The sequence below is a fragment of the Myotis myotis genome, unplaced genomic scaffold (genome assembly GCF_014108235.1).
Source record: "Myotis myotis isolate mMyoMyo1 unplaced genomic scaffold, mMyoMyo1.p scaffold_m19_p_18, whole genome shotgun sequence".
NCBI lineage: Eukaryota > Metazoa > Chordata > Mammalia > Chiroptera > Vespertilionidae > Myotis > Myotis myotis.
In genome coordinates, this window is record NW_023416322.1 from 32743437 (window position 1) to 32770654 (window position 27218).

The following is a 27218-nucleotide window of genomic DNA, read 5'->3' on the forward strand; positions in this document are numbered from 1 at the left end:
AAAGGGGGGAGCGGGAGAGCGTGAATCCTGCCCAGTTACACAAGCCCGGCCTTCCGAACGGTAGCTTCTCGGCGCCGAGGTGTTTCCGTCCAGGGAGAGCGGTCGATCCCGAGGCCGGCTCCAGCAATGGCCTTCGCAAATCTGCAGAAAGTGCTCATCAGTGACAGCCTGGACCCTTGCTGCCGGAAGATCCTGCAAGATGGAGGGCTGCAGGTGGTGGAGAAGCAGAACCTGAGCAAAGAGGAGCTGATAGCCGAGCTGCAGGTAAGGCGAGCGGGAGAAAGACAAGCGCTCGGTGGCATCCTCCTCGGAAACGGGCTGGCCGCGCCCGGGCCAGCGCGCCCCACCCCCACCCCCACCCCCACCCCCCGGTCCCGGGTATCGGTGGATCCTGGGGCCTCCAGATTCAAGGGTTGGGCGGAGGAGGGAGGAACACGCGGCGGTGAGCTGCAGGATGTAAACTTTCCGTGCAGTTTGCAACTGCGCGTATCGCGTTGGCTTGCCACCCGCGAGCAATGCGCTGTGCAGGCTCCGGCGGGATGCCAGCCCGGCCCCCAGCGCCTGGGCGCGCAGTGGCTCCGCCAGCCGGGCGCTGCGCCGGGGCCCCGGGGAGTGGGGTGGGGGGAGGCGGCCAAAGTGGCTCCCCTGGGCCGGGACCTGCGATCCTCCCCGAACTGAGCCCTGGTTCGCCCTGCCGACTCCTGCCTGTCCTGGGGGGGCTCTGGCCGAGCCCCAGCCTGTCTCGTGGCAGCTGCAGCGACGGTAGCAAACGCACCCGCCTTTCGTCTGACGCAAGACTGCTGGGAGTTTTCACCGCCCCTCGGCCTCCTGGGATCTCGGAGGAAACGGGGGCGGGCGGGGGGCGCCCGAGCTCCTGGGCCGCCCACGCGGCTGGGGTCCAAGCTCCGTCTCCGCACGTGGCCCGGGCGGATGGCCTCACTGTGGCCTCCTCGCTGGTCGGGAACGGCCGGACTGGACCAGAATCGATCCCAGGCGCCCCCAGGCAATTGATATTTCTTAGCAAATCGTTCTCAGGAACATATCTCGGTTCGTTGGGAGATATAATGAGCACAATCGACTTCAGATCTTAATCTACCTTGGCGGTCAGGGTCCTGTGAGGGTTGGTGGCCTCGTCCAGTGGCTGTCATTTATTTTGTGAACTCTTCACTCCAGCTCCCGCACCCAGCACCCCGCTGTCTACCCCTCCCCCCCGCCCCCCGCAGTGTAGCCTCCTACCAACCTCTACCTGCCTCGCGCGGATGCACCCCCTCCATCCTCCGCTCCTCCCGGGATCCTGCCTTTAGAAGAGCAGGCGGCTGCTGTGTTCACGGTGCCGTCGCCACCGCGTGGTCCTCACAGCTGCCTGTGCGGTTGTATCTGCTGTCGCGTTTCTCCGTGGACCCTCCCCCATATGCGGCGTCCGGGCGTCCACCCGTTCCCGGACTCAGAGAAGTTTCTGACCGGTCTGTGCCTTCAGGAAGCTTATAAGCTGATTAGGGAAACTGGGCAGACGGCGACCGAGGCGACTGACCAGAGGAGTGGTGAATGAGGGCGCCTAGCAGCCCAGCTCCCGCTGCAGAAGTGGGGAGCAGGGCTGATCGGCCTGGCCTGGGGGGTGGGGTGGGGTGCAAGGGCTCAGGACCTAATCCGAGGAGCAGGGTGGGTCCAGGTGGGAGGCAGGCGCCTCACACTCCCCACCTCCTCTTTTGTACGGATGGTGCCAATAATGACCTTGGCTCTGGGCAGTGGCCAGAAGGCAGTGGAGTGGCCTTCGGCTCAGCTCCAGACCCGCCAGATCACTGGAATGGGGAGCATGGCCCTTTCTCGGGGCTTTGCAGCTTTCTTATGGAAATCAGAGATCCTAGACCCTGGGAGAGGGGAGGGGGCCGGGGGCCAGGGAGGGGTAAGTGTGGTGGGGTTGGGAAGAACGGGAGGCCTGCCCAGGCGTTGGGAAGCCAGCCAGGTGGGAGCTAGGAGTGTGGAGCTGAAATCTGGAGGCCCTTTTGAAGGCGCTGGGAACTGGCAGGGCAGGAGGGGTGTTTCTTGGCTAGGCTGGCAGGCATCCTGGGGCTGCTGGGAGCGCCGGCCTTCCTGCCTGCTTCTGTGAAGCGTTCAGCTGGGAGTGCTGGGGAGTCCTCTTGGCAGCCGACTGCACGGTGCCCTCTCCTCTCCGCTCTGGGCACTTTTATTCTGCGTGGAGAGGCATCTGAGTTAGGGTCCCTGCCTCCCCCGTTTCCATCTTTGCAGCGTGGAAGGAACTCCAGCCCATCGCCTGAGCCAGGCCAGGCCTCTGTTCCCACTCCTTCGCATCCTGGGCAGCACAGCGTGCCCTCGCGTACTCCCCCAGAACCGTCCTTTGCAGGCTTGGAGCAAGTCACAGCTAGTCCATTGCTGGGTGAGGACGTCGCTTTAATGGGTCATGATTAGCATTTGAAAAACACACGAAATAAGAACTATGCAGATAGTAAGGCTAATACTGTGTCGGGAAATTTGTTTCAGTTATGTGTGTAGTTGTGGGTGTGTGTGGGATATGTGAGTTTAAAATCACAGCTCAATCATGTGTTTCTTAACTATGGGTCTTAGTAAAAAAAATGTTTAGAAAACCAGCCTGGAATAACAAAGCATCTTTTTTTTGGAACTCACAAAACTCAAGACTGTGTACCCTCCTCTCTCAGCAGGTGCCACTTCCTTTTTGTTGTTTAAATATGTTTTTATTGATTTCAGACAGGAAGGAAGAGGGAGAGAGAAATAGAAACATCAATGATGAGAGAATCATTGATCGACTGCCTCCTGCACGCCCCACACTGGGGATTGAGCCTGCAACCCAGTCATATGCCCCGACTGTGAATTGACTCTCGACCTCCTGGTTCAAAGGTGGACGGACGCTCGACCACTGAGCTATGCTGGCCGGGCTGGTGTCACTTCTTAAATCTAATATGCAGGAACATTTAAATCTTACCACGGATCAGTGGCTTTTTAATGTTGACCATGACCCACAATCAGAAAGTCATTTTACATCACAACTCAGTATACACATCTACACATGTAGACACACACTTACTAAAGTTGCATGAAATAGCACCTGTACCATATGTGATGCATTTACATATTTTCTTGCTTCATTAAATAGCAGTGCTGGTCAGAATCCATTAGCCCCCAGGCTGGTAATACATATACCTTTTGCTCATAATTGTAAGAAAGATAAAGAAGGAATTCAATGTTTTGTCCCTTACATTTTCCTCCTGCCATTTATTGCATAGATCTTCCTTCCCCAGCAGTTTGAAACCTGCCTTTATTATTTTGTAAATCCCCACACATGGGTCTGTTTGTCTAGTGCAGTGATGGCGAACCTATGACACTCGAACTCAACTTTTTGGTTGATTTTTCTTTGTTAAATGGCATTTAAATATATGAAATAAATATCAAAAATATAAGTCTTTGTTTTACTATGGTTGCAAATATCAAAAAATTTCTATATGTGACACGGCACCAGAGTTAAGTTAGGGTTTTTCAAAATGCTGACACGCCGAGCTCAAAAGGTTCGCCATCACTGGTCTAGTGCCTATTTGGCTGTGTTGATTGACTTGGCAATTTCTGAGCCTTTCTTTCTCCTGACGGCCTCCCAACTTGTTCTCCCTTTTCAGAAAACTCTTCAGTGCTCACACAAGCAAACCTTAAGCCTCTTATCACACCCAAGAGAAGGGATTTCTGATGCTGGATTTTCAGTCATGTGACCCGATCAAATATTTGGGGAAGGAGGGCGGGTGTGGGGAGAATGGTGAGGGTAGGTTTCGTCACTGGATTCATTTATTCAGCGGCGTCTTTTATTGAGTATCAGCTATTAAAATAATCTTTGCTTTAGGAACGGGTGAGAAAAGCAAACTGCAGGTCAGAGAGAGGACCTTTAAATGTGAAGCACATGATAAAACGGGGGAGGTTCCGTGATGGAATCCAGGGTTGTTGGCAAAGGTTTCATGGAAGGGAAGTTGTCTGCCTGGAAGAGTGGGTGGTGTGTGGCCAGGCAGGGGGATCCTTTTCCTTGGAGGCAAAGTGCAGTGGACTTGGATGTGGGACAGACACAGTGTCCCCTTTCTGGCCAGGCATTGGCTGATGTTCAACTCGGGAGGTATTCAGAGTACCAGGTGATGGCCGGCAGCCCAGACAGGGTGGCTCCTGTCTGTTTCCTTAACCTTTCCATGCCTTGTGCACGCCGAGGTCACACCATACACGTGCAGTGGTGAGTTCTGGTGTGTTGTTGCTGTGAGCTCCTTGGGTGGGGCTGTGACTTGTGTTGACAGGTGTAGCATAATTCCAGATATATATATATATATATATATACCAGGCACCCCGGAGATGGGAAGAAGAAATGGAAGAAATGAGGCGGGGATGAGGAGGAGGGGACATGGGCAGCTTTCATTTTGGGGGGGTGGGGGGGGCTTCAGTTTCTCATCTGTGAAATGGGGTGAGACTAATGCTTCTTTGTAAATGCTTCTTTGAATGTCACATTTTGAGGTTTTATTTCAGAACCACAGATAATAAAGTCACAGATAAGTAAAAGGGCTTGGGGTGCCCATGAGGGGTCTTGCATCAAACTCTCTGCCGTCAAGTGGAGAAAAGTCTCCTGAAACATCGGTGAAGCCTCCAGATCTAGAGACTTGGCTGCGTGTAAACTTGAACTCCCCTCCCCTCCCCCCACCCCCGGCCGTGGAGGAACGTGGGGCTCTGCGCTCTCTCTGTGCACCTTGTCCTGACTTGTTCCTGGGCTCTGGGCTTGTGCACAGTATTACGGTGGGGCCCTCGCCCTTGGAGCCAGGTGCCCACTGGCCTTTCTTTCTCCAGAATCGAGGTGGTGGGAAGGGAAGAAAGAAAATTCTCGCGGGATCCAGCCGCGAGCTCCGCTGAGGAAAATGCAGAGACTCCCACTCATGGGAGTCTGAGCAGATGCGGGAGGGGACCCGAGGGCCGTCTGTTCAAACCCTCTCATCCAGACGGAGACCAGGGCTGGGGCGACATGACCAACCCAGGCTGGGACCCAGCCTCCGGACGACTCCACGCCTGCTGCTTCCTCACCCACCTGGGCAGCCAGTGGGGGTGGGCCGGGTGCTTGTTCACCTGCTCTGCTGCTTGGGGATGCTCATTGGGTGTTTGGGCAACAATATCCTCGTTGTGAGAAGATACCCCAAGAGTCTGGATGAGCTATGAAGACCACCTCGGGGTCTAGCTTAGCCAAGTGGCTAGGATGACTCTAGAACAGCGGTTCTCAACCTGTGGGTCACGACCCTTTTGGGGGGTTGAACGACCCTTTCACAGGGGTCGCCTAAGACCATCAGAAAACACGTATATAATTACAGATTGTTTTTGTGATTGATCACTATGCTTTAATTATGTTCAATTTGTAACAATGAAATGGGGGGTCACCACAACATGAGGAACTGTATTAAAGGGTCGCGGCATTAGGAAGGCTGAGAACCACTGCTCTAGAAGGTCTCGGTTTTCACATGTGTATGATTTTAGTCTAATGTTGCCTGGGTTTCTGAGCAATTTTGGACCCGTTTCATTGTTCTCTCCTTTCCCCTCTGATTTTAGGAGATGCTTTCCTCTCAGCGGTTTTGTCTTTCACTCAGTCACTTCATTTACTCATTCAGCCGACCACCGTTTATTTGTGGAGTGCCTTCCCTGTGCCAGCCGAGGGGCTTCTCAGGGTCAGTGGAGGCAGTGATGTCCCTTTGTTATCAGACAGGGGGCCTTGACTTTGTGCAGGAAAACATTCACAACACGGGCCCAGGTGGATGTCAGAGGACGTTTGTTAAAGCGGGGGACGGGGAAACAAGGAAAGGCTGGGGAAAGGAGCCTGGCGGTCCGCTTTGGCTCCCCAAGAAGCCAGGGAAAAGGCAGCCAGCCACCGCCCATTGCTGCCCTGTTGCAAGCCTCGTGGGGCCCCCCAGAGTTTAGTTCCTGGGAGGGAGAGCGTGAGCTGGATCTTGCTTTTGTTTTTTAAATATATTTTTATTGATTTCAGAGAGGAAGAGAGAGGGAGAGAGAGATAGAAACATCAGTGATGAGAGAATATCATTGATCAGCTGCCTCCTGCACAACCCCTGCTGGGGATCGAGCCTGCAACCCAGGCATGTGCCCTTGACTGGAATCGAACCCGAGACCCTTAAGTCCGCAGGCCAATGCTCTATCCACTGAGCTAAACCAGCTAAGGCTGGATCTTCCTTTTGAGGGTTTTTAAAGGCTGGGCATTTAGGTGAGGTCTTAGGGAAGGATCTCAATAGAATATTCAGCTTTATGCCGATGTACCAAAATGGGATTTATTCTCTTAATTTGTCTGTCCTTGGGTGTGGTTGGCAAATGGCACTAATTGGATTTCTGCTGTCTCCCTGAGTAGGGTGATTTAAGCTATGGACCCTCTGGCTGGGGGCGAGAAATGCACACCATTTATTTTTTTTAAGTGCCCTTGGTTTAGGGAAGGTGGGATTTACTAGATGGCTGAAAACGACAGGCCTCAGTTTCCCTGTTCCGCCTGTCCTGGCTTACTGGCCTGTCTCACCTGAGCAGGGCCAGCGACCGCACCAGGTGCTGCACCGGCCTGTCCTCCTGCCTCCTTTCACGCAGTTGAGGCTGAAGCTCAGATTCAGAGCTCCCCAGGGATGGAGCTTGGATTTGAACCCAGACCTGACTTGGGGAGCCTCTTGGATGCGTAAATGGTGCCCCATGCCATTGCCTCCTTTTCCTTGAGGACATCCAGTCAGCTGGCACGTGGGAGCGCCCCCTGTGGGCAAGGAAGCTCTAGGAGGTCTTCCAGAACGGCTCCGTGGACCCAGATGTTTCTTCTTGTGCCTCAGGACTGCGAAGGCCTTATCGTGCGCTCGGCCACCAAGGTGACCGCGGATGTCATCAACGCAGCAGAGAAGCTCCAGGTGGTGGGCAGGGCCGGCACCGGCGTGGACAACGTGGATCTGGAGGCCGCCACCAGGAAGGGCATCCTGGTCATGAAGTGAGTCGTGGAGGCCGGGGGAGGCTGTGGGGCTGGACCTCGAGGAGGGAGGGAGGTACCTACCTTCGGGAAAGCCAGGTTGGAGGTAAGGACTTCCAGGAGGAGGCGTGGTCGAGGCTGAGCCCAGGCGGTGGTCAGTGCTCACAGCTTCGTGGGGCCCACGGTTTGCCATTGAGCTTCTCTTTGTAAACTCCGTGCTTCACAAACCCACCCCCCAGGTGTCTGCTGGTCTGCAGCCCCGTGTGGGAGTCAGAAGGAAGTTAGTGAACTTATCTGTCCTCTCGGCTCTAGCTCTGCCCTTCCCCCTCCACTGTGCTGTCTGGAGCCAGTATTGTTAGCTCTGCTCTTACCTATAGGCAAATGCACCACCTCAGCGACCAGAGTGACTGCAGGCTTTGTCTTCCTCACTTCCCTGTACCCCTCTGCAGCCAGGACCTCCTGTTTTCCTCTCACACCCCAGGGCCAATAGGAAAAGGGTCCCCACTGGAGCTGGTTTTGCAGAAACCCAGGCGAAAGGTCATGTAAGGTCATGTGGGCATGTTCCTGCAAGGGGACACTCAGCCCTGGCTCCCGCCTGGCATGTGGTGAGGCAAGACTGTCCTTGGTCCACTGCTCTGTCCCTTGGAGTCCTTTCCCTTTGGGAACCTCGTGTCCTCAAGTCCTTTCCCTCCACTCTCCCCTATAGGGTAGGGGTGAACTGACTGGTCATCTGACTAGGGTGGGCGATATCCAACAGTAGAAATGTTAGAGGTAACCCATCTGACAGGGTTGCCCTGGGCCCAGAAGCAACAGCCTCCGGCCCCAGCCCCTCTCCCAGCGTCCCCATCCAGCCTGTTCCCTGGGGGCCAGGGAGCCAGGGTCTTGTGCAAACACAGGCTCCGAGAATCCTTTATTTTTCTTAAACAAGCTCTGCCAGTTTTATTAAAGAACAATTTTGCACGATTTACTTTTCACCTGTCTGCTCTGGCAGGCTGCTAACCATACCGGAATCACCTGTATCGCCTGCCAGTCTGCCTACTCCAGTATCTTCCACACGCGGAGCCCAGCTCGGGGTCATTGCCACCGCGGCGATGGGCCCAGCCTTGGCCGCACAGCCTCGTGCTCTATTTCAGATCGCCTTGGCTGGGCAGTTGGCGAGGGTGACCAGGTTCCACTGGCCTCGTGTGGTCGCTTCCAGAGGCTGCTGTACTTCCCACTTTTCATAGCAGAGGTTGGAGCCTGGAACTGGTCCAGTCCACCGACTTCCACTTCTTTTTGGCCACTGTCGTTCTGCCTTCCGTGTGGGGCATCCCCCGACCAAGAGCAGCTGCCAAGATTTCTGAGGTTCCTTTTATCTTGACCTTTTTAAAAACGTAGAATCTCTTAACATTTTTTCTCCTTCTAGCCTTCATTTCCAGAGATGCAAAGATCCAGTAGGGGAAGAAGGAGGGTGAATATACTTGTTTAAAGGGCAAACAAAAAAGCCTTTGAGGGAAAAAAAAATGGTTTAATGGGTTGCCATCTCCCTTCTCCTTTCTGAAAGATGGGCACAGTCAGCACTGCTGTGAGGGTGAAGGTGTGAGGAAGCTTTCTCAGCTGAGGACTTGTTGAGGGGTAGGAGGAGAAGCCACCCCGGTGGAGATAAAAATGTCATTTTGTACCCCTTTTAAAAAGCACTCGTTGGGCCTTTTGCTAATGACCCACTGAGCCGTCAAAAAAGGGCAAAGTAAAAACACTGCTTTTGGGTGAAGTGGCAGCATGTTGTGTTGTTTTGCTTCAATCAGTGGTGTGACAAAGTAAAAAAAAAACTATCATAATAAAAGCGTAATATGCAAATTGATCGAACTACCGAACAGCAGAAGGACGTCCTGACGACCTTCCGGACAACCATGCTATGACACGCACTGGCGCCAGGCCAGCCAAGGTGGATGCGATTCGATTGGTCAGGGGTCCCGCCATCACCCCATGATTGCCCCACAGAGGGAGGCCCAGGCCAGCCAAGCGATCACACCCCACGCCTGTTGCCCGCAGAGGGAGGCAACCGGTGATGGGGGATGGGGGGCAGCACCACACAGATGACAAGCAGTGGCAGCGGGGCGGGGTGGGGGAAGCCCGGATAGGCCCTGATCACCGGCCAGGCCTAGGGACCCTGCCAGAGGGGTCCTGGATTGCGAGAAGGGGCAGGCTGGGCTGAGGGACACCCCTCCCTCCCCCATGCACGAATTTTGTATACGGGGTCTCTAATATATATATATATGTATCACTTTGTTACGAATAAAAGCCAAGCTGGGCACCTTGGTGAAGGCCAGTGGGCAATGGGCTGACCTCTGCATCTGATGGATGTGTCACCCATCACAGGCACAGCCTCGGTCGGGTTGATGGCATGAGCCTTGGGATTTGTGCCTCCTCGGGCAGGTGGATTCAGAAATGGGAGGAATCAGACAAAGGGCTGAGCCAGGCCAGGGAGACGCTTCTCTCTCGGGAGAAGGGAGTTTGGTCGGAGAGGCCAGGTGTGTTTCTCTGCTGCAGGCCCCAGCCCTGGGATGTGAAGCCAGGGGCGGTGGCGTGGGACAAGCTCATGGAGCAGAGAGCGAGCACCGTGTGCCCTCAGGGCCTCCTGCTGGGATGGGGGTGAGCACACCGGGCCTGGGCCTGCTGATGTCCCCTCTCTCCTTTGCTCCTTAGCACTCCCAACGGGAACAGTCTCAGTGCCGCGGAGCTCACCTGTGGGATGATCATGTGTCTGGCCAGGTAAGTCACTGACTTCTCTCAACAGAGCCTGGCTCCCGGGCATGTCCGTTAGGAGGATTCTGCAAGCAAAGGAACCCGCAGAAGCTTAGTGAGGACGCTGCAGCCTGGCGGCACGCAGGCTGCTAGGAACGTTCAGCACCCAGGCTCTGGCGGGCCAAGGGCAGGTTCCCGGTGCTGGCCAATGGGGAGGGGCAGTGATCAGGTTGTTGCTTGTCACGTAGGAGCAGGGTCCTCGGGAGAGTGACTGTGTGTGACCTTTCATTTCTTCTTCCTCACTTCCCACTCTCCCCATCCATTGTCTGTGCCCCTCCTGGCGGTCGATTTTCACACACTAACTCAGTGATGGCGAACCTATGACACGCGTGTCAGAAGTGACACGCCAACTCATTTTTTTGGTTGATTTTTCTTTGTTAAATGGCATTTAAATATATAAAATAAATATCAAAAATATAAGTCTTTGTTTTACTATGGCTGCAAATATCAAAAAATTTCTATATGTGACACGGCACCAGAGTTAAGTTAGGGTTTTTCAAAATGCTGACACGCCGAGCTCAAAAGGTTCGCCATCACTGCACTAACTTCTAACCTCCACGCTTTGCGAACGCTCTTCCTGCTACCGGAGCACCCTCCCCCATCCGCTTCGTCTACGTAACTCTTCTTGTTCTTCAAGATTAAGCTCCAGTGTTAATGCATCCAAGAAGCTGTCTCCGGCTTCGGTGACAGGGCTGGCCTCTCTGTCACTGTCCTCACAGGTCTGTGTTGTAATAAAATAAGATAAAAAGCTGCCCTGAGATCCCCGTGCTTACCCGTGGGTTCATAACAAAAGGGAACTCAAAAGCCCAAATCTCTTGCTTTTTTAACCCAGAATTCTGGGCCTGGGGGCCCCTGGAGTAGGGGGGCAGCCTAGGAACAGTGGATATGACACATGATGCCTGTGAGCCCTACTGTGCTGGTGGTGAAATGATTGCGCTGAGCAGGCAACCCCAGCATTTCTGTGGTCCGGGAAGGGCATGGAGCCAGGGACAGGGCAGGAAGCGGCTCGAGGCCCCTTGGCAGAGCCTTGGATCCTTTTTTTCCTTCTTCCTTGATCTCTCAGTCACTTTCCTCTGCATGTCCCTGGTCCTGAGTCCACAGGGGAGGGTCAGAAGGGTCCACTGGCATTGCATCCCTGAGACCTGGGACCCTTACACCAGCAGCCAGACAGCAGGACTCCTTGCTTCTCTACACGGGCCTGAGCCCTGCTGGGCCCCAGAAGTCACTCTTTCCTTCCCTCCAGAGCCGTTCTCCCTCCTGGTGGGGAGGACCTCCAGGGGCTCAGCGTTGCTCTAACTCTTCTCCGAGATCTCTCCCTGAGACCCCAGGGACTCACTGACAGTCACTGGCCAGTGAAGAGGACAGGAGGTTGGAGAGAGGAACAGGCACCACTTCCCCAGCAGCAGGAACCCAGCCCGAACGGGGCCGCCGAGCTGGTGGTCTGGGTCTCCCAGGCTGTCTGGGCTGCACGTCCAGCTTTATTTAAAAGAGTCGGTACAGTGGGATGGTTTAAAGCAGCGGTTCTCAACCTGTGGGTCGCGACCCCTTTGGGGGTCGAACAACCCTTTCACAGGGGTTGCCTAAGACCATCCTACACATCAGATATTTACATTATGATTCATAACAGTAGCAACATTACAGTGATGAAGTAGCAACGAAAATAATTTTATGGTTGGGGGTCACCACAACATGAGGAATTGTATTAAAGGGTCGAGGCATTAGGAAGGTTGAGAACCACTGGTTTAAAGGGTTGCACCCACCACCTCACCCCAGTCCCTCATCCACAAGCTGACCGTCAAGAAGGCATTCCCGTCCCATAGCCTGTGTGTTTAATCACCGCGTTCCTGGCAGGGCAGCCCTAGGCGGCAGTGGGCGCTGTGGACGGGACAGTTGAGAGCATCGGGCCCTGTGGGTGCGGAGCCCTGAATGGGCCTCACAGTGGGGGGCGTTGAACAGATGACGGGAGGAGAACAGTGACATGGAGACTGCAACCAATACAGATTTCCTCATCTTGCCCGCTTTACCTTCTCTTGTGAGTCAGACCCCTCTTGAGCCCCCTCGCCCACATCTTGGTCCCCCGAGACCGGCCTGGTGAGGACGGAACCTGGGAGGCTGACCAGCTGGGTACAGCAGCGAGAGGGAGGGTCTGGGATTTCTTGTGCCCGAGGTGCCATCCCATACATCTTGGCACCTACATCTCAGCGCCGCGGAGTGGGGTGGGCAGAGCTCAGGAGGCGAGGGAGCTGAGAAGAGGCAGGGAGGGGAGTGAGGGTTGGGGGCTCCGTCTCACCAAGTGCTGAGACCGAGAGCACTTTCCCTTATTGCTTTCCTGAACCCGGCGCTATAGTGTGATGGGCCGGAGCAGGGAGATGGAGCTTTTCCCCTGAAGCGAGTTCCTTAAGCTTGGCTGAGTTTACCCACAAGTCCCCGGGCCTCCCAGTGGAGGACAGCCTTACCAGCAGGTAGAAGTCCATAATGGGCAGACAGGAAAGAACTTTTTTTAAATAAGAAGTCAGTGAAGTAGAAACACAGGAACAATATTTTGGAATCTCTTTCTGTGCACCCACCCACCCACAGACCATTGCACGTCTCCTGACCAGCAGAAAAGCCTGCATTTCACTCTTAGGAGGCTGCCTGGTGGGAGGCCTTCCTGGGATTTGAATCCGTTCAGCTGCTCCCAGGTGGGCAGAGCTGGGTGGGGTGTTAACCCCCAGAGCCCCACACTTTGCATTCGTGAGCATTCACTGAGCGAATCGGTGTCTAAACATTTCCTATAAGAGTGTCTAAAACAGGAGATACGCCTTAAACATTCTAACATTGTTTCTTGTCTCTTACTTTTTTGCTACCAGAGAAGCCTGGATGGCCTTGTCCCACAGGACATATCTGCCCCATGTGACCTCTAACTTTGCCCTAGCTTCCTTTGTCTCCTCCAGAAAACACAAGGAGACTAGACTTCCATGTTGGCCAATAGGAGCAGAGAGGCTGCGTGGGGTGTGGCGTGCGTGTGTGCCGGCCTGAGGTGGTGGGACAGGAGGTGGAGAAGTTAGATGTGTGTGGACTGTGGCACCCAGCCACCCAAATCTAGCCTGAGACCCTTGGGGCTTAAACTCCCAAGGACGAAAAAATAATCAGCTGTCCCCTGATATAGTGGAAGATGTTGTAGGTTGTGGCCCTGGGTGGAATAGGAAAATGAAAATTCTTGAATTTCTGGAGCTTTTAATGCCATCAGAGCCTCTCTTATTCCTGCAAACCCTGGAGGACTGACTTGCGTTTTAGTGCCCAGAGTCACTCTGATATCCCTGGGGGCTGACGTGGAATCAGAACCTCTTCCCAGACTCCTCGCTAGAAACAGAAGTTAGGACTCCAAGTCATTCTGCCCCCCCCCCCCCCCCCCGCCTTTTTTAATGAGTTTGTTCGCTTCCTTATTGTTTTGTTTTTTGTTGTTTGTTTTGTTCATCCTCATCTGAGGATATTTTTCCGTTGATTTTTAGAGAGAGTAGAAGGGAGGGAGAGAGACAGAGAGAAACATTGATGTGAGAGAGACACATCGACTGGTTGCTTCCTGATTGTTTCCCCCACCAGGGCCTGCAACCCAGGTACATGCCCTTGGTCGGAATCAAACCTGGGACCCTTCAGTCCGAGGGCCAACACTCTATCCACTGAGCCAAACTGGCCAGGTCCCAAGTCAAATCTTCCCAAGGGTTCCCCTCTGCTGCACAGCCTTGACCCTCCTGTTTCTGAGCCTGAGCCCCCAGACCCAGGCCCAGCTCGGTTCACGCCAGGTGGAGGTGGCTTGCAGGCATCCTCGCATGCCTCCTTGAGCTGGCGCGGGTCTGCGTGGGCCGGCTCACCCTGTGTCTGTCCTTGCAGGCAGATTCCCCAGGCGACGGCTTCGATGAAGAATGGCAAATGGGACCGAAAGAAGGTGAGCAGCCGGCCTTGCCTCCCCACACCTGGCTCAGTGCCTGAAGCTCACTCCTGGTGCTGACTTCAGCTTCTTTGCCTGTTTGGTTGCAGTTCATGGGCACCGAGTTGAATGGGAAGACCCTGGGAATTCTTGGCCTGGGGAGGATCGGGAGAGAGGTGGCCGTCCGGATGCAGTCCTTCGGGATGAAGGTAAGGGGTCGGCAGGCTTCCTGTAGGAAGTTTGGAAGAGGCAGCTTTGTGTGCGAGAAGCTGAAGGCCCTGTCCTAGGAGGGTCTGATACCCCCCACCCCTCCCTTTTAGAGCCCCTGGCTTAACCAGGCGGTACATCCAGCGAGGAAGGGAGCATTACCTGCTGGTGTGCACTCTTGAACTCAGAACCTGGGGCTGCTCGGTGGAGGTCCTTCAGCCCTGGGGTGGATAATAGCCCTGAGTCCCAGCGGAGAGGGGTCCCGTTTCCTGCCGACCTACCCTCCCCTGCTGTGAGGCCTCATTTGCTGTGTCTGTCGCCTGTGCTGATTCAGGAAACATGAGCAAACTTACACCCTTACGACAGAGCAATTGTCCATCCATCTTCTAGCTCAGGGGTCCTCAAACTTGTTAAACAGGGGGCCAGTTCACTGTCCCTCAGACCACTGGAGGGCCGGAGTATAGTTAAAAAAAAAAAACTATGAACAAATTCCTATGCACACTGCACATCTTATTTTGAAGTAAAAAAACAAAATGGGAACAAATACAATATTTGTATTTACATGTGGCCCGCGGGCCGTAGTTTGAGGACCCCTGTTCTAGCTCCTCTCCAGGGTTCAGCAGAAACTGAACAGTGCTTGTCTGTAAGCTGATAGGATCCTAGAGCTGATGGTGCCTGGAGACCCCATACATTTCTCTGAAATCCTGCCTGCCCCCAGGGCCCTGCCTTATCTTATGCTGGGAGGCTTCCGGTTGAGGGGGGGTTATCATCAAACACCTGGGGACGTTGCACAGGGGGAGGCCACTCAGACCAGAGAGGGCGCCCAGATAGGCCAGAGTGACAGGCACCTGGGAGGGCTGGGGCCGCCTCCCTGTCTCCAGTGGCTGAGGGGGTGGTGGGTTCACATTGCAGCCAGGGAGGCTTCAGTTAAACATTAAGGGAAAAGGCTTTGAAAATCAGATCATTTCAGGTCTTGAAAAATTTACATGGCCCTGTTCCAGAAGTCTCCATTTCTCCCTGGCTCCCTCCCCCTGTCTGTCCCTCCCACTTTCATAGAGCTATAGGGAACTTACTGATGAACCCTTACGTTTATATTGGCCTCCAGAGTTTGTTAATTTTTGCTGAGGGCTCACAGCGAATGGATGATAGACAAGAACCCAGGTGGGCATCCCATTCTACCACCGTGAGCATCTGCCTCTGCCTCCTGCCTCTACTTCCCCACCATATTTAAGTCATCCAGACATCTTCCCGAAGCCTAGCACGGGGAAGGGCAGGAACATTTTTCTAGATTCCAAGAGCAGTGAGTGTGGCCTGGCAGGATCCATGGACCATGAGCACCAACCAACCCCACGTCCTTCTGGGTAAGGGAGGCGAAGTGCCATCAGCCACGGAGAGCACTTTCTCCTCCTGCCTCTTGAGGGATCAAGGTTTAGCTCACAGGGATTCCCAGTCACCTAACAGGGACAGGGACAGGTAAGCTCAGAGCACCCATGGCCATACAGGTAAAGGCTGGTTTCATTGATGGCGCAGTAACTTCGGGGCAGGGTCCAGGCCCCACGGCCCTTCTGCTCCTTTCACTCCCATCCACGGAGCCATAGCGCGTCGGATTCTTCCAACTCAGGGGCATGTGTTGTCAAGGACTTGAGACTTTGGCAGTGACTTAACTCAGACAAAAAGCTTCACCTCATTTCCTGAATAATGGATGCGATCAGCCAGCCTGTCCGGTCTCTGGCGACACTCGGCTACTCCACTCCTGCGGGAGCTGCTTTTGGAGGACCCAGGGAGATGCAGGACCTTGAGTGTCCGCAGGGGAAGTGACTGACACCCCGCAGACATGTGTCTAGAACCTGCTCATCAATGTTAATCTGTGTTTCCGGGCCCAGCCTGCGTGATACACCTAGATGTGCTACACCCAGCATGGCGTTGAAGGTGTGGGTGTCTCTGGAGGGTCACTCCGGGCTGTCTTGCTTCTGAGACATGCTGCTTGTAACCCCTGAAACATGTCCATTGTAGTCCAGTGGCGACCACTTCCTTGAACCAGGTCCTTTGGCCAGGCTTCTGCCCAATGTGTGTCTGTTTTTGCAAGGATGTAATCCTTGAGGGATGCCCCCAGGAAAAAGCCAATGGGCTCAGGTTCCTTGATGGTCAGGGGGAGGAGGTAGATCTCCTTCAGGGACTCCATCTTCCCTTCCGTGACCAGGCGGCCCAGCTTGATGACGGGACCCACTCGTTGTCCTTGGCTTTGCCTCGACCTGCGAGACCTCGGCCCCAGTCTTTGGAAACCAACATGAGACTGGGAGATCCCGGAAGCCCCTCGATGTCATCCACCCGGGCCATCGACATCACTGCTGTCCTGGGAAGTGATGTAACTTGGGAGAACATTGTAACTGAAGACATAGAGTGGACCAGAGGCATAGGGGACACTTTGGGACGTCTGGTTGGGCTGGCCCGGTCGGAACTGCAAAGCATGGACAGGTTATTGGTTATCATCCCTTTCTCTCCCTGGCGCCTGGGCTAACCTGTGTCCTAATCTCACCCAGGCTGGTCTCACTCAGGAGGCTGTTAATGAATGCCTAGCAGCTGGCCCCTCCTGGGGTATGGTGATCTAAGAGCTGACCCCTTCATATCACAGGAGTTGTAGGGAGAGGCTGTCCTGCACTCAGAGGCTGGGGATGGAAGGTCCCCTTCCCTTTCTTTGTGACTATCTGGTCACTCGGGGAAAGGGAGTACCTCACCTCCGATGGGAGCTTAGCCAGGTGTCTTCCCAGGACCACCTGGAGTGCGTGTGTTGTGGTTGGGGAGGGAGGTTGTGGTTGTTGCCCACCTATACTGACACTCACACAGGCACAGGTCTAGAAGGAGCCCTGAGCAGCCACCATAGAGCTGCTGTTGACTTGCTCTGAGCCGCGTGGCACACATGCGGGTTTCCCGGTAATTCTCGAAGCTGGCAGCCTGCTGATGGTCTGAATCATTTGGGTCTCCCCATAGCATTTTCTGCTTGAAGCTTTTTCCCAGGAGTGTTGCTAAATCACAGGTAATCACTTCGGAGACTCAACGCGTGCACGCTGGCATGTCCTCTGGTCTAGAATGTGTAAAAGACCTGCGTGGGCCAGGAGCTGAGCCTTGCACTTTCTTATCAAGGTTTTGTGTGAGGAGCAGACCAGCAGCATCTCACAAGTTTCTCGGTGGCTGGTGTGAATGAGTTTGACTTAGCCCAGAGGGATGGACATTGGACTGGAGGCACCAGTTGCCACTGATGCTTTCTGGTCTGGCTCACGTGCACTGAGGTCGGCTGTGTCGGACGCTGTGCTCCCTGGCCCTGCGGAGTCAATATTATTATCCCAGTTGCAGATAAGGAAACTGAGGCCCGGGAAGGTTATGTGATACGCTCAAGAAAACAGGGCCAGTGAGTGGTCGAGGCCGGCTCAGACTCTGGGCCTCCTGACTGCTAATCTGTGCTCTTTGCCCTGTACCACCCCGGCTGTCTCCACTCCTGACCCCTGTCCTGACCCCTGTCGGTTAAACAGGCCCTTCCCTGGGTTCTTTCTAGATCAAAAGCTCTCTTATCTCGGTCTGTAGTTGGAATTCCTATGGCCCCAAGAGCAGTGATTTTCAAATTCTTCCCAGAGCTTCAGGCTCTGGAAAGGGGCCCGAGGGACAGTGGAAGGGTGGGGGTGGGGGTGGGGGGAGGTGGCATTGGGCCCTCACCTCTGTAGCTTTGAATTGATTTGGTTTTATATTGTGTTTAAGATTTCTTTGTGTGTGGGGGAGAGTGTCAAGGCTAAGCCAAGTGGCTACAGGGTCGAGTGGGCGTGGCTGGAGGGTGGGCATGGCTGTCAGACTCCATTGCAGCCTCCATCTAGGGAACCGGGCCTTGCCCAGCTCTCCTGCGCCCCCTGCTGAGCCAGGGGGCCTGGAGCAGGTGGGACCAGCCTCCCAAGGCTGCGTCTGTGGCACCTGCTAGAGGTCGCCTTGGAGTTACCCCGACATCAGGAGTCTGTCTTGGGGCTGGGATTGAGGTGGGGAGTCCTTTATGCCTCTCCCCAAGGCTCCTTCGAGCAATAGACTTCAGGTAGTGTTTTTCTGAAATTGCCCCAACGTTTGCACATTGGACATCTGACCTTTTCCAGGGACCTACTGACCTTTTCAGGACCCTACTGAGGCATTGGTCCTCGGCTGGCCGATGTCACCCTTCTAGCCCCCACCCCCTACATGGTCTCCTGGTGCAAGGACCCCAGGTCTTAGCTCAGTACCTTTCTGCCCCGGATGACTCCAGTTAAAAAAAACAAAACCACAAAAAACAAGAACGGGTTTTCTTTCAAATTCTTTCCCTGCGGATGAGTGAGATACTGTCTCTGTGACAGAAAGCTGAGTCAGGGCCTGGGGGTGCAGGCAGGGGCACGTGGCCAGCTTGCCCCAGCTTGCCCCTTTTCTTGACTTCTGAGAGCCCAGGGTCCTAGAGTTGTGTGAACCCGCTTGTCAGGCTTGGCCTGTGACCTCTCCTCTCCCCACTACACATGCCAAAGTGCATCTGGGTTAGAGATGAAGGGGCCATTGTTCCGCAGGCAGCTGGACAAAGCAGACTTGTGAGAAGACTGTGAGAATGAGCCCAGAATCCTCCCCCCCCCCCCCTGGGCATTTTATTCTCCCCACGAGAGAAAAATAGATTTTCTCTGAGGGCCGGGCCATGTGGGCCTGGGTGCCACCAGCTGGCGATCCCATAAGGCACCGCGAGGCCGCCTCCTTCCCCAAAGCCTCCACCGCGGTTGGGGTGGGGCCGCGTGGCTCTCCTTCCTCCACACGGTGATGAAAAGTGGGATCCAAACACTGCACCTCATCCATAACCACTTTCCGTTGCTTCTCCAGGAGCGCTGGGCTTGGTACAGCCATCTTCTTTGCCATTTTATTTTCTAAAATAACTATGTTTCTGTCATTTGCTTTGCACCTGGTTGCAGGTGCCTCCCAGCTGCTCAGCTGGCTTGTAACCTTGCTCAGGGATGGGTGTCTGGCAGCCCAGCTGCTTCTGATGGAGGAGAGATGCTTGCCTCTCCCTCTCCCCTGATTTCTCGGGTGGTCCTGCTCTCTATTGACTGGTCAGTGCCAGGGTGGGGGGTGGTTAGTCATTACAGCTGGTCCTGGCATCGCCCGCCCACCTGGTTTTGCTGCTTTTCTAAGCCAGGAGCTGAAATACACCTGAAGCCTAGATGTTATCTCCAGGGAGGTGACCGACTATAAATGGCTGCAAGTTGCTCAGCCAGTTTGCTCCGCGGGCTGTCTCGGCTTCCCTCTCCACCTGCCCTGGCTTACTGGCCTGTCTCAGTCCCTTCACTGATATGCGATGACCTTTGGCCAATGTGATGCGGTTAGTGCAGCGGACACCCCAAGTTCCCTGCCTGCCCCCGTCTCCCAGTAGTCAACCTTCTTCCTTCTCAGCAGCCTCAGGGGGGTCCACCTCCTCCCCAGACCCAGGTTCTTTCTGGGCCCTCCCCCACGTGGTGCCCTGATGTCTCACTTTCCTCCTCTGTTGTCATTGCTCTCCACCCCCGGCAGCCCTGCCTTGTTGAAAGCATCTGTCGCTAGTCATTTCTACCCCCTGGGACTAGTCACATGGTCTGCCTTCCAAGACCAGGTGCATCTTAAACCCCTAAGAGTAACTCCAGGAGAGGGGACCATCCCTTCCCCGTAGTTGTCAGCACGGGTACTTCACCCCCTTCCCCGATGATGAGCCGCCCCTCCCTCCCTTCCCCCGCACTCGTTCTGCTCAAGCAGCCAGTGCCCTGCTGTTGTCTGGCCCTGTGGTCCTCCCTTCCTGGTTGTGCCCCACACTGATCCCCGAGTGACCGTCCTCCCTCCCCTGGGCTCCCTGCTGCCCAAGGGCTCCCATGCTCCACGGTGCCCGTACACACGAGCTGCTCCTACATTTGTGGTTCAGAGCGTGCACGCAGACACACCTGCCTTTCAGCTCTGGTCCTGGCCCTTCCTGGTGTGTAAGCCCCTACTGCTCAGCGCACTGGTGTCTGCAGAAGGCTTAGCGTAGCTTGGTGTATGTAAATGTTCCCTGGTTGCCATTGTTCATAATACAAATACTAATACTAAACACACACACTCTCTCTCTCATGACCAGACTGTAGGGTACGACCCCATCATCTCACCAGAGGTCTCGGCCTCCTTCGGCGTTCAGCAGCTGCCCCTGGAGGAGATCTGGCCCCTCTGTGACTTCATCACTGTGCACACCCCTCTCCTGCCCTCCACGACAGGTGGGTGGGTCCCTACCTGGTGGTGGCCACAGAAGCCACAGACCAGATAAGGGTGGGCCCCGTGTAGGGCTTCCACAGACACTGCGTGTGTGTGTGTGTGTGTGTGTGTGTGTGTGTGTGTGTGAGAGATCAGCTCTGCCAGCACCAGCATGGGATGCTTTGTGAGCTGCCCTGCATTAGAGGGGAGGGGTGAGCCTGCAGGGAGTTTTGGGGTTTTGGGGGTGAGCTGGGGCAACATGTATGACCAGTGCCCCTGGACAGTGCCTGGGCCACTGTAGGCATATGTCAGGGACTTCTAGGAGGTTTCTAAACTGAGTCTGGCCCAGCGCATCAGAGGGGAGGGGAGACCAGAGAGTGTTGTCCTGCAGGAAGGAGGCCTGTGGGGAGGAGCTGGGCGGGGAAGGGGGTCCGAGCTGCAGCCAAGCCCGTGGGACCCTGTCACCATTGTGGCATCGTCCTCCCTCCCTCCCTCCAGGCCTGCTGAACGACAGCACCTTCGCCCTGTGCAAGAAGGGCGTGCGCGTGGTGAACTGCGCCCGCGGAGGGATCGTGGACGAGGGCGCCCTGCTCCGGGCCCTGCAGTCGGGGCAGTGCGCGGGCGCAGCGCTGGACGTGTTCACGGAGGTGAGTGCCCGCGTGGGCGGGAGGGGAGGCAAGTGGTGGGGCTGGTGGTGGGGGGCGGGGCTGGGGGCAGGAGGCCCTCAAGCCCGTCTCTGTCCCCGGTAAAGGGGGGAAACGGTCCCGTGTTGTGTGGTTTGAAGAGGCCTCCCTGTGCGGAGGCAGCCACGCGGGCTCCTGCTAAACCCGAGCGTTAAGTTCCTGGTCTGGGCCGCGAAGGCAGCAGCAGCACATGGTTCTGCCGGCCCGGCCTGGGGCAGGGAGAGAGGCTTCATGCATTGATGCGGGAATGATGAAGCGAATCCCGCCAAGTCCTCCCAGAGCCCCTGGACAGGTTAGAAGCTCCCCGTCCCTCTCCCCCATCCCCCATCCCCCACGCGCCAGACCCAGCTGAGAAGGGTGCATTTCCCCTTGAACCCCGTCGCCGCCTAAACACCAGGAGTCCAGGGGAGAGCGCAGGGACCTTGGCCAAGGCAGGGGGCGGGTGCTGGGCATGTATGAACTGTGTGGCCTTGGCGAGTCGCCGCCCTCTCTGAGCCCCCATAGCACTCGCTGTCCACTCCCTGCCCAGGGTGCACGGTGCACTGGGTCTGTTTCTGGTGACCTTTCTGGACTAGATGGTAAGGTCCCTGAGGGTTGCCGTCCCCCAGCACAGCGCCGTCCCCTGGCCCTCTGAGCACTGACTGCCACAGCCTGGGCCCGGGTCATGTGGGAGCCCACAGAGCCCTGGGGACAGTGCCCAGCAGAGAAGAGCCTACGCCCCGTTCCCAAGGGCACTGCTCAGCGAGCAGAAGGGGTGCGGGACCCTGGAGTGTGGGGAGGAGGCGCCCAGGGGCCACCCTCAGTGTCTCAAACAGCATGACAGTGAGCGCAGGGGGCGGGGCGTTCAGGGAAGAGCAGCAACCACAGGAGGTACCGCGGCTGAGAGCCTCTTGCATTACGGGTGTGTAATCTCCACCACCATGGTATGGGGTAGGCAGTGCTCACCCATTTCTCAGGGAGGGAAACTGAGGCTCGGGAAGATGGAGATTTGCCCAGAGGCACATTTGAATGTGGTCCACAGCTCTGACCACTACTTTGCTGCGGTGGGACATCCATGAGGAAGCCGGTCACTGAATCCAGTGACCACGCTGATGAAATAAGAGTAGGAGGTGCCTTCCCTCCTGCAACTTCCCTGTCCCTCTCTGGGCAGGAGCCACCGCGGGACCGCGCCTTGGTGGACCACGAGAACGTCATCAGCTGCCCCCACCTGGGCGCCAGCACCAAGGAGGCCCAGAGCCGCTGCGGGGAGGAGATCGCTGTCCAGTTCGTGGACATGGTGAAGGGGAGAGCCCTCGCCGGGGTTGTAAGTATCCCCGGTGGGGTGGGGCCCGGAGGTTAGAGGGAGGAGCAGGAGTCTTGGCGATGGGAATGGGGACAGCGGGGACAGCGTGGTGTGGTGGCCAGATTCTGCTCTGGGAGCCGAGATAAGATTCCACTTGAGTCGGCCTCCAGGGGTTGGTGGGGTGGGGATGGGGACGGTGGCAGGAGCTGGCCTGCCCCTCGCCTGGATGCCCAGGCCTGGCAGCAGGGAGCCCAGCTCCGCCCTGACGTGTAGCCTTGTGTGGAGATTGAGGTTCTCCCCAGGGCCCAGCGTCTGGGAAAGGCTCCTTTGTTCTCTGCAGGCCTGTGGATGCAGGGGTGAGGCTGGGCTGAGGGCTGGGCTGAGGGCTGGACTCCCATGGGGTGGGGCGATGGAGAAAGCCCCTGAGGGTGAGGGTCCCTCTTAGTGGCACACATCCTCCGCCTGCCACAGGCTCCCAGCCACCCAGCTGTTCAACTCTGCTCCCACCTCTTCCTAACCTCAGCCCCCTCCCTGTCTCCCTGCAGGTGAATGCCCAGGCCCTTACCAGCGCCTTCTCTCCGCACACCAAACCTTGGCTCGGTCTGGCCGAAGCTCTGGGGACTCTGATGCGAGCCTGGGCGGGGTCCCCCAAAGGGACCATCCAGGTGGTAACGCAGGGTGAGCGGGGAACACTGCAGAGGGATGGGGAAGCGGGGTGTGGACCCTGCACCCCACTAGGTGTGTCTGCTGCAGGTCAGACAGGGACTCGGAGGTGACCCTGGTCTTGGGACCCCATGTTCCATGTTCTGAGTATTGGCTCACTTGCTACTGAGTGGAGACAGAAGAGGAGGGACAAAAAGTCATTGGGAAATATGCGTAATCTTCACAGTCATGTTTGCATGTTATTTTAAAGATGTGCATGTTTGTGCAGTAGCTTAAGGAAGTGCGTGTTTGGGGTGCAAGAGAAACCTCCACAGGAGACAGAGTTTCCCATGAGAGGCGGTAGGATTGGCGGCCGGAGTCCTGGTTAAGTGACCTGGAGTTTGATTCTGGTTTTGACCCCGTCACTTACCTGCTGGGTGGCATTCCGGTCTCCGAGCCGTGTTCTTCATGTGTGATGTGTGAGTCAGGATGGGTGTGCCAGACGCGGTGTGGGGACAGTCTGTGCTCTGACAGCCTAAGATGGGCCCTGGGACTAGCTGGGGGCCTTGGGGGCATTTGCTCAGCCGTGATGTGGGAACAGAACAGCGCCCTCTGTTGGCCCCTCGGTGACTGTGCAGGCTCCAGCCGGCTGCAGAGGTGCTGGAGAGACCAGAGGCTCTAGCACAGCCCAGACGACCCTCCCCATTGACTGTTGACTCTTGGGGAGAGGTTGGGGGGGGCAGGTACACCCTAAGCATTGTCCGTCCTGGGCCAGGCCCGAGCCAGGGGATCCCCACTGGCTTGGGTGCCCAGGCCACAAGGCAGGGGGAACTGGGCCACAATTCCTTCAGTTACCCCTTTCTTCCACTTGCTGAGGCCAGCAAGGGAGTGAGTGCCAGAACGACAGGCAGGCCAGGGCGGCCAGGCCATGGCAGGTGTGGATTTGGGCTGAGTTTTGGAGATGAGTTCTTTCGACTGGATGAGAGTGCCCTTGGGGTCCAGACCTGGACAGGACCAGGCTGAGCCAGCCTCTGGGCAGGTCTGCTGACCCACCGTGTGACGGCTCCCCAGGGGAAGCAGGACTGCCCAGGCAGGCTGGAATTGGGGTCCCCAGGGTGTGAGGAGCTGTGACCCAAAGTGGGTGCTGGGGTCTCCTGCACCCCCTGTGTTGCTCCACAAACTGACCTGATGGTGGCTTCTTTTCCGTCCCCAGGCCTGTCCCTGAAGAATGCCGGGAACTGCCTGAGCCCCGCAGTCATCGTCGGCCTCCTCAGAGACGCTTCCAACCACGCGGACGTGAACTTGGTGAACGCCAAGCTGCTGGTGAAGGAGGCCGGCCTCAATGTGGGTGCCCGCCCGCCCTCCCCTCCTTACCCCGTGGGCACAGCCCTTCTCCCCCTGCGTGTTCGGAGCACGCCCCCAGCCCTGCTCAGTGAGTGGGAGCCCTGGGGGCGGTCCTGCCACGGACGGTCTGCCTGTGAGAGGTGGCGCAGGTGACGTCTGCATCTGCAAAGCGGGGCTTCCGCCTGCCTCCGAGCGTTGCTGTGCGGGAAAGTGCTGTGTGTGTGCACGTCGGTGCCAGCACCCCCATTTCTCAGCCGGGAACACTGAGGAGCCAGTTTGCGTCTGGCTGGGGGGCTGGGAGGCTGGGAAGCAGCCTCGCTTGCTCAGCCTCTGGCTCCAGCCAGGGCTGCATTCACCATCGAGCCCGGTTCCTTGCTGAGCTTGCACACTCCTTGGGAGCTGGCAACACATCCTCTTCGCCTCTGCTGCCCTCGTGGCTTTTCTTTGGCGTCTTTCCCTCTGGTTCCCTTTGTAGATCAAAGCTTGTGTTTCTTAGCCAGTGGGAGCTGGCAGCAGCCATGGGAAGCAGGGCTCCCACAGTCCCCCTCCTGCCCCCTCTGCACACCTACATCCCAATGAGGCCTCTGGTTCTGTGCAGGATGCAGTGAGCAAGAGGCGCCAGGCTGGGTCAGCCCACAGGCAGACCTGCTCACCCAGGTCCTCACAGACCCGCCTCCCTTCCTCCTCCCTCATTCCCACCCCGCTCCAAGCTGTTACCTGTACCAGGCAGATCTGTCCTTCCCTGTGGGGGCCACTGACTCCTCCCTCTGCTCTGAATGGCTGACCCAGTGGGCCAGGCTGAAGCCCTACCAATCGGCCATGGGGCTGAGGGAGAGGGTGGGCATGATGCCGCCAGGAGGCGTAACCGCGCCCCTGCCTTCTCTCTGCAGGTAACTTCCTCCCATAACCCCGCTGTGCCAGGAGAGCAAGGATGCGGGGAAGGCCTCCTGAGCGTGGCCCTGGCAGGTGCCCCCTACGAGGCTGTGGGCTTTGTCCAGGGCACCACACCTGTGCTGCAGGCACTCAACGGGGCTGCCTTCAGACCAGAAGTGCCTCTCCGCAGGGGTCTGCCCCTGCTCCTGTTCCGGGCTCAGCCCTCCAACCCTGCCATGCTGCCTACCATGATTGGTGAGGAGGGGGCCTGTGGGACGGGCTGGTTGCGGGAGGGGTTGTCCTGTCTTTGGTTGATCTCTTCCCTCCCTCCCCCATCTTCCCTCTGAGATTTGACAGTCTGTGCCACCTTGAGCTGCCCAGTCCCCTGGCGCCTGGGCCATGGGGAGTTTTGGAGCACTTCCTGGCAGAGAGCGAGTGAGTTCTCGACAGGGCCAATTTCCCCATCCCTGCCAGCTGCGCCGAAGAACGGGCCTGCTTTGTTCTCTCGCTGTTGTTCTGATGAAGCTGGCAGCCAGCCAGTCAGGCAATTGCTCTAGCTCAGTGGCTCACTCCCTGCCTCGCGGTGCTCTCTGGAATAAAGCTGAGCGAGTGTTCCCCCTCTCAGCTCTCCGATCCAGATGCCATCAACCTCCATTGCAGCAGCCCAAGACTCCCGGCCCCTCGCGTCTCCTTTCCCATACTCCGGGCCAACCAAGGGCTTCTTCTTCCCAGGGCTCCTGGCGGAGGCAGGCGTGCAGCTGCTGTCCTACCAGACCTCGGTGGTGTCCGACGGGGAGACCTGGCACGTCATGGGCATCTCCTCCCTGCTGCCCAGCCTGGACGCCTGGAAGCAGCACGTGACGGAGGCCTTTCAGTTCCATTTCTGACCTTGGGGCTCACCGGGACCAGCCTTGGGGGCTTTTGATCCACACTGAGAGGTCACATTCCCGGGGCTGACACCACTTACGTGGTCTGACCCCTGTAATAACCACCTAATAAACAGCTCCCCCCCCCCAATCTCCTGGTGTCTTTGTGTTGTCATTGCCCACAAGTGCCACTAGAGGGCGCCCACGGGCAGCCATGGGGGTGGCTCTGGCTGCAGGAGGCTAGGGCGCAGGGAGGGGGACCTGGATGGGCAAACTGCATGCCTGGGTGTGGACACTCCTGTCTCAGGTTATTCAGAGGCTTTTTTACAGGACAAAGCTGGGCATTTCAGATCCCCGCCATCTGGAAGTAGACATGCATATTAATAAATATATGCAGCGTTATGTGCCTGGCCCTGGGCTAGGTGACTTGCCTAGGAGGAGCAGTAAAACCCAGCCTTCTCCCATTTGGTGGGAGGGCAGCACGCACAGGTCAGCACAGGTCACGGGGAGCAGTGCAGAAAGTGCTGCAGCAGGAGCCATGAATTCTGTGGGGTCCGGGGAGGAAGCCACTCCGCTGGGGATGGCTTCTCTGAGGAGTTGGGAGGATTTGCCGGGGATGGCTTCTCTGAGGAGTTGGGAGAATTTTGTCAGGGGCAGAAAGTGTGAGACGAGGCATGAGAATATTAGGCGAGTTCACAAAGCCAGCTCAGTATGGGTTGGACAGTATATTGGTTTTTTAACAAAGATGATTTTTATGAAACATGACGACGGCACTTGCTCCCTGATCCTACGTTTTTCAGCTTGTGAGGGTTTCCGTTAGTAGGGGATGCTGTGTCTCTACCCTGTGCCCGGTTGCTTCCGGTTTGGAGGCTGCTGCCTGGGGTTAAAGCCTGGCACAGGGCATCTGACTGGCACGGACAGGAGCGAACCCACCACTTGGGCCTCCTCTGTGGTTGAGCTAAAGGTTGGCAGGACCGCATCTGCAGGGAGCTCAGAGCTGGTCTGTCCTCGCCTCGCTGGAGGGGCTGGGCCTGGACCGGAACAGCAGGCCTGACTGAGCAGCTCTGACTTTGCACACAGAGCTCATGGGAGTACCTGAGGCAGGCGGTGAACCTTGTTTTTTTAATTTATTTTTATTTTTTATTCCTGTGCCTTTGAGTTGACAGCAGGTCTCAGTCTTACACAGAGCCTCTTGCACGGAAGACGCTACTTGGGAGATCTCAGGAAAGGCATCTATTGTCTGCCAGGGATGCCAACCAGACTGAGGGCCCCCAACCAGCTTGCCGAGGGAGCAGGAGCAGGGGCTCAGCAGAGGGATCTGCCAAGGGGCAGCCACAGCTGGTGAAATGGAGCTGAAGTTGAGCACCTGGGCGGGAGTCAGCTGATGCTGGATTAGCGGCTCAAATTGGGGTTTATC

General features: G+C 56.5%; 1 protein-coding gene and 2 non-coding genes across 8 annotated transcripts; 2 read left to right on the forward strand and 1 right to left on the reverse strand.

The window, feature by feature from the left end:
* On the forward strand, positions 1–25952 carry PHGDH (phosphoglycerate dehydrogenase). Of its 6 annotated transcripts, XM_036342730.1 has the most exons (13): positions 126–264; positions 5587–5702; positions 6849–7000; positions 9665–9730; positions 13634–13688; positions 13781–13879; positions 20002–20134; positions 20610–20758; positions 21945–22097; positions 22622–22754; positions 23932–24062; positions 24953–25190; positions 25561–25944. In XM_036342730.1, exons 3-13 carry the CDS (start codon positions 6996–6998, stop codon positions 25794–25796), a joined length of 1398 nt encoding a protein of 465 aa, XP_036198623.1. In that variant the 5' UTR covers positions 126–264; positions 5587–5702; positions 6849–6995; the 3' UTR covers positions 25797–25944. The 6 variants fall into 6 exon arrangements, with proteins under 6 accessions (XP_036198625.1, XP_036198622.1, XP_036198620.1 ...); XM_036342727.1 differs by lacking the exon at positions 5587–5702 and having other exon boundaries at positions 5–264; XM_036342728.1 differs by lacking the exon at positions 5587–5702 and having other exon boundaries at positions 8–264; positions 25668–25952.
* Positions 8640–8776, forward strand: LOC118673821. Its single transcript, XR_004973494.1, has one exon. It is a non-coding gene; the product is annotated as a small nucleolar RNA SNORA21 (small nucleolar RNA).
* Positions 10819–10904, reverse strand: LOC118673808. The gene has a single exon (XR_004973483.1). It is a non-coding gene; the product is annotated as a small nucleolar RNA SNORD62 (small nucleolar RNA).
* Positions 25953–27218: the final 1266 nt, after the last annotated feature.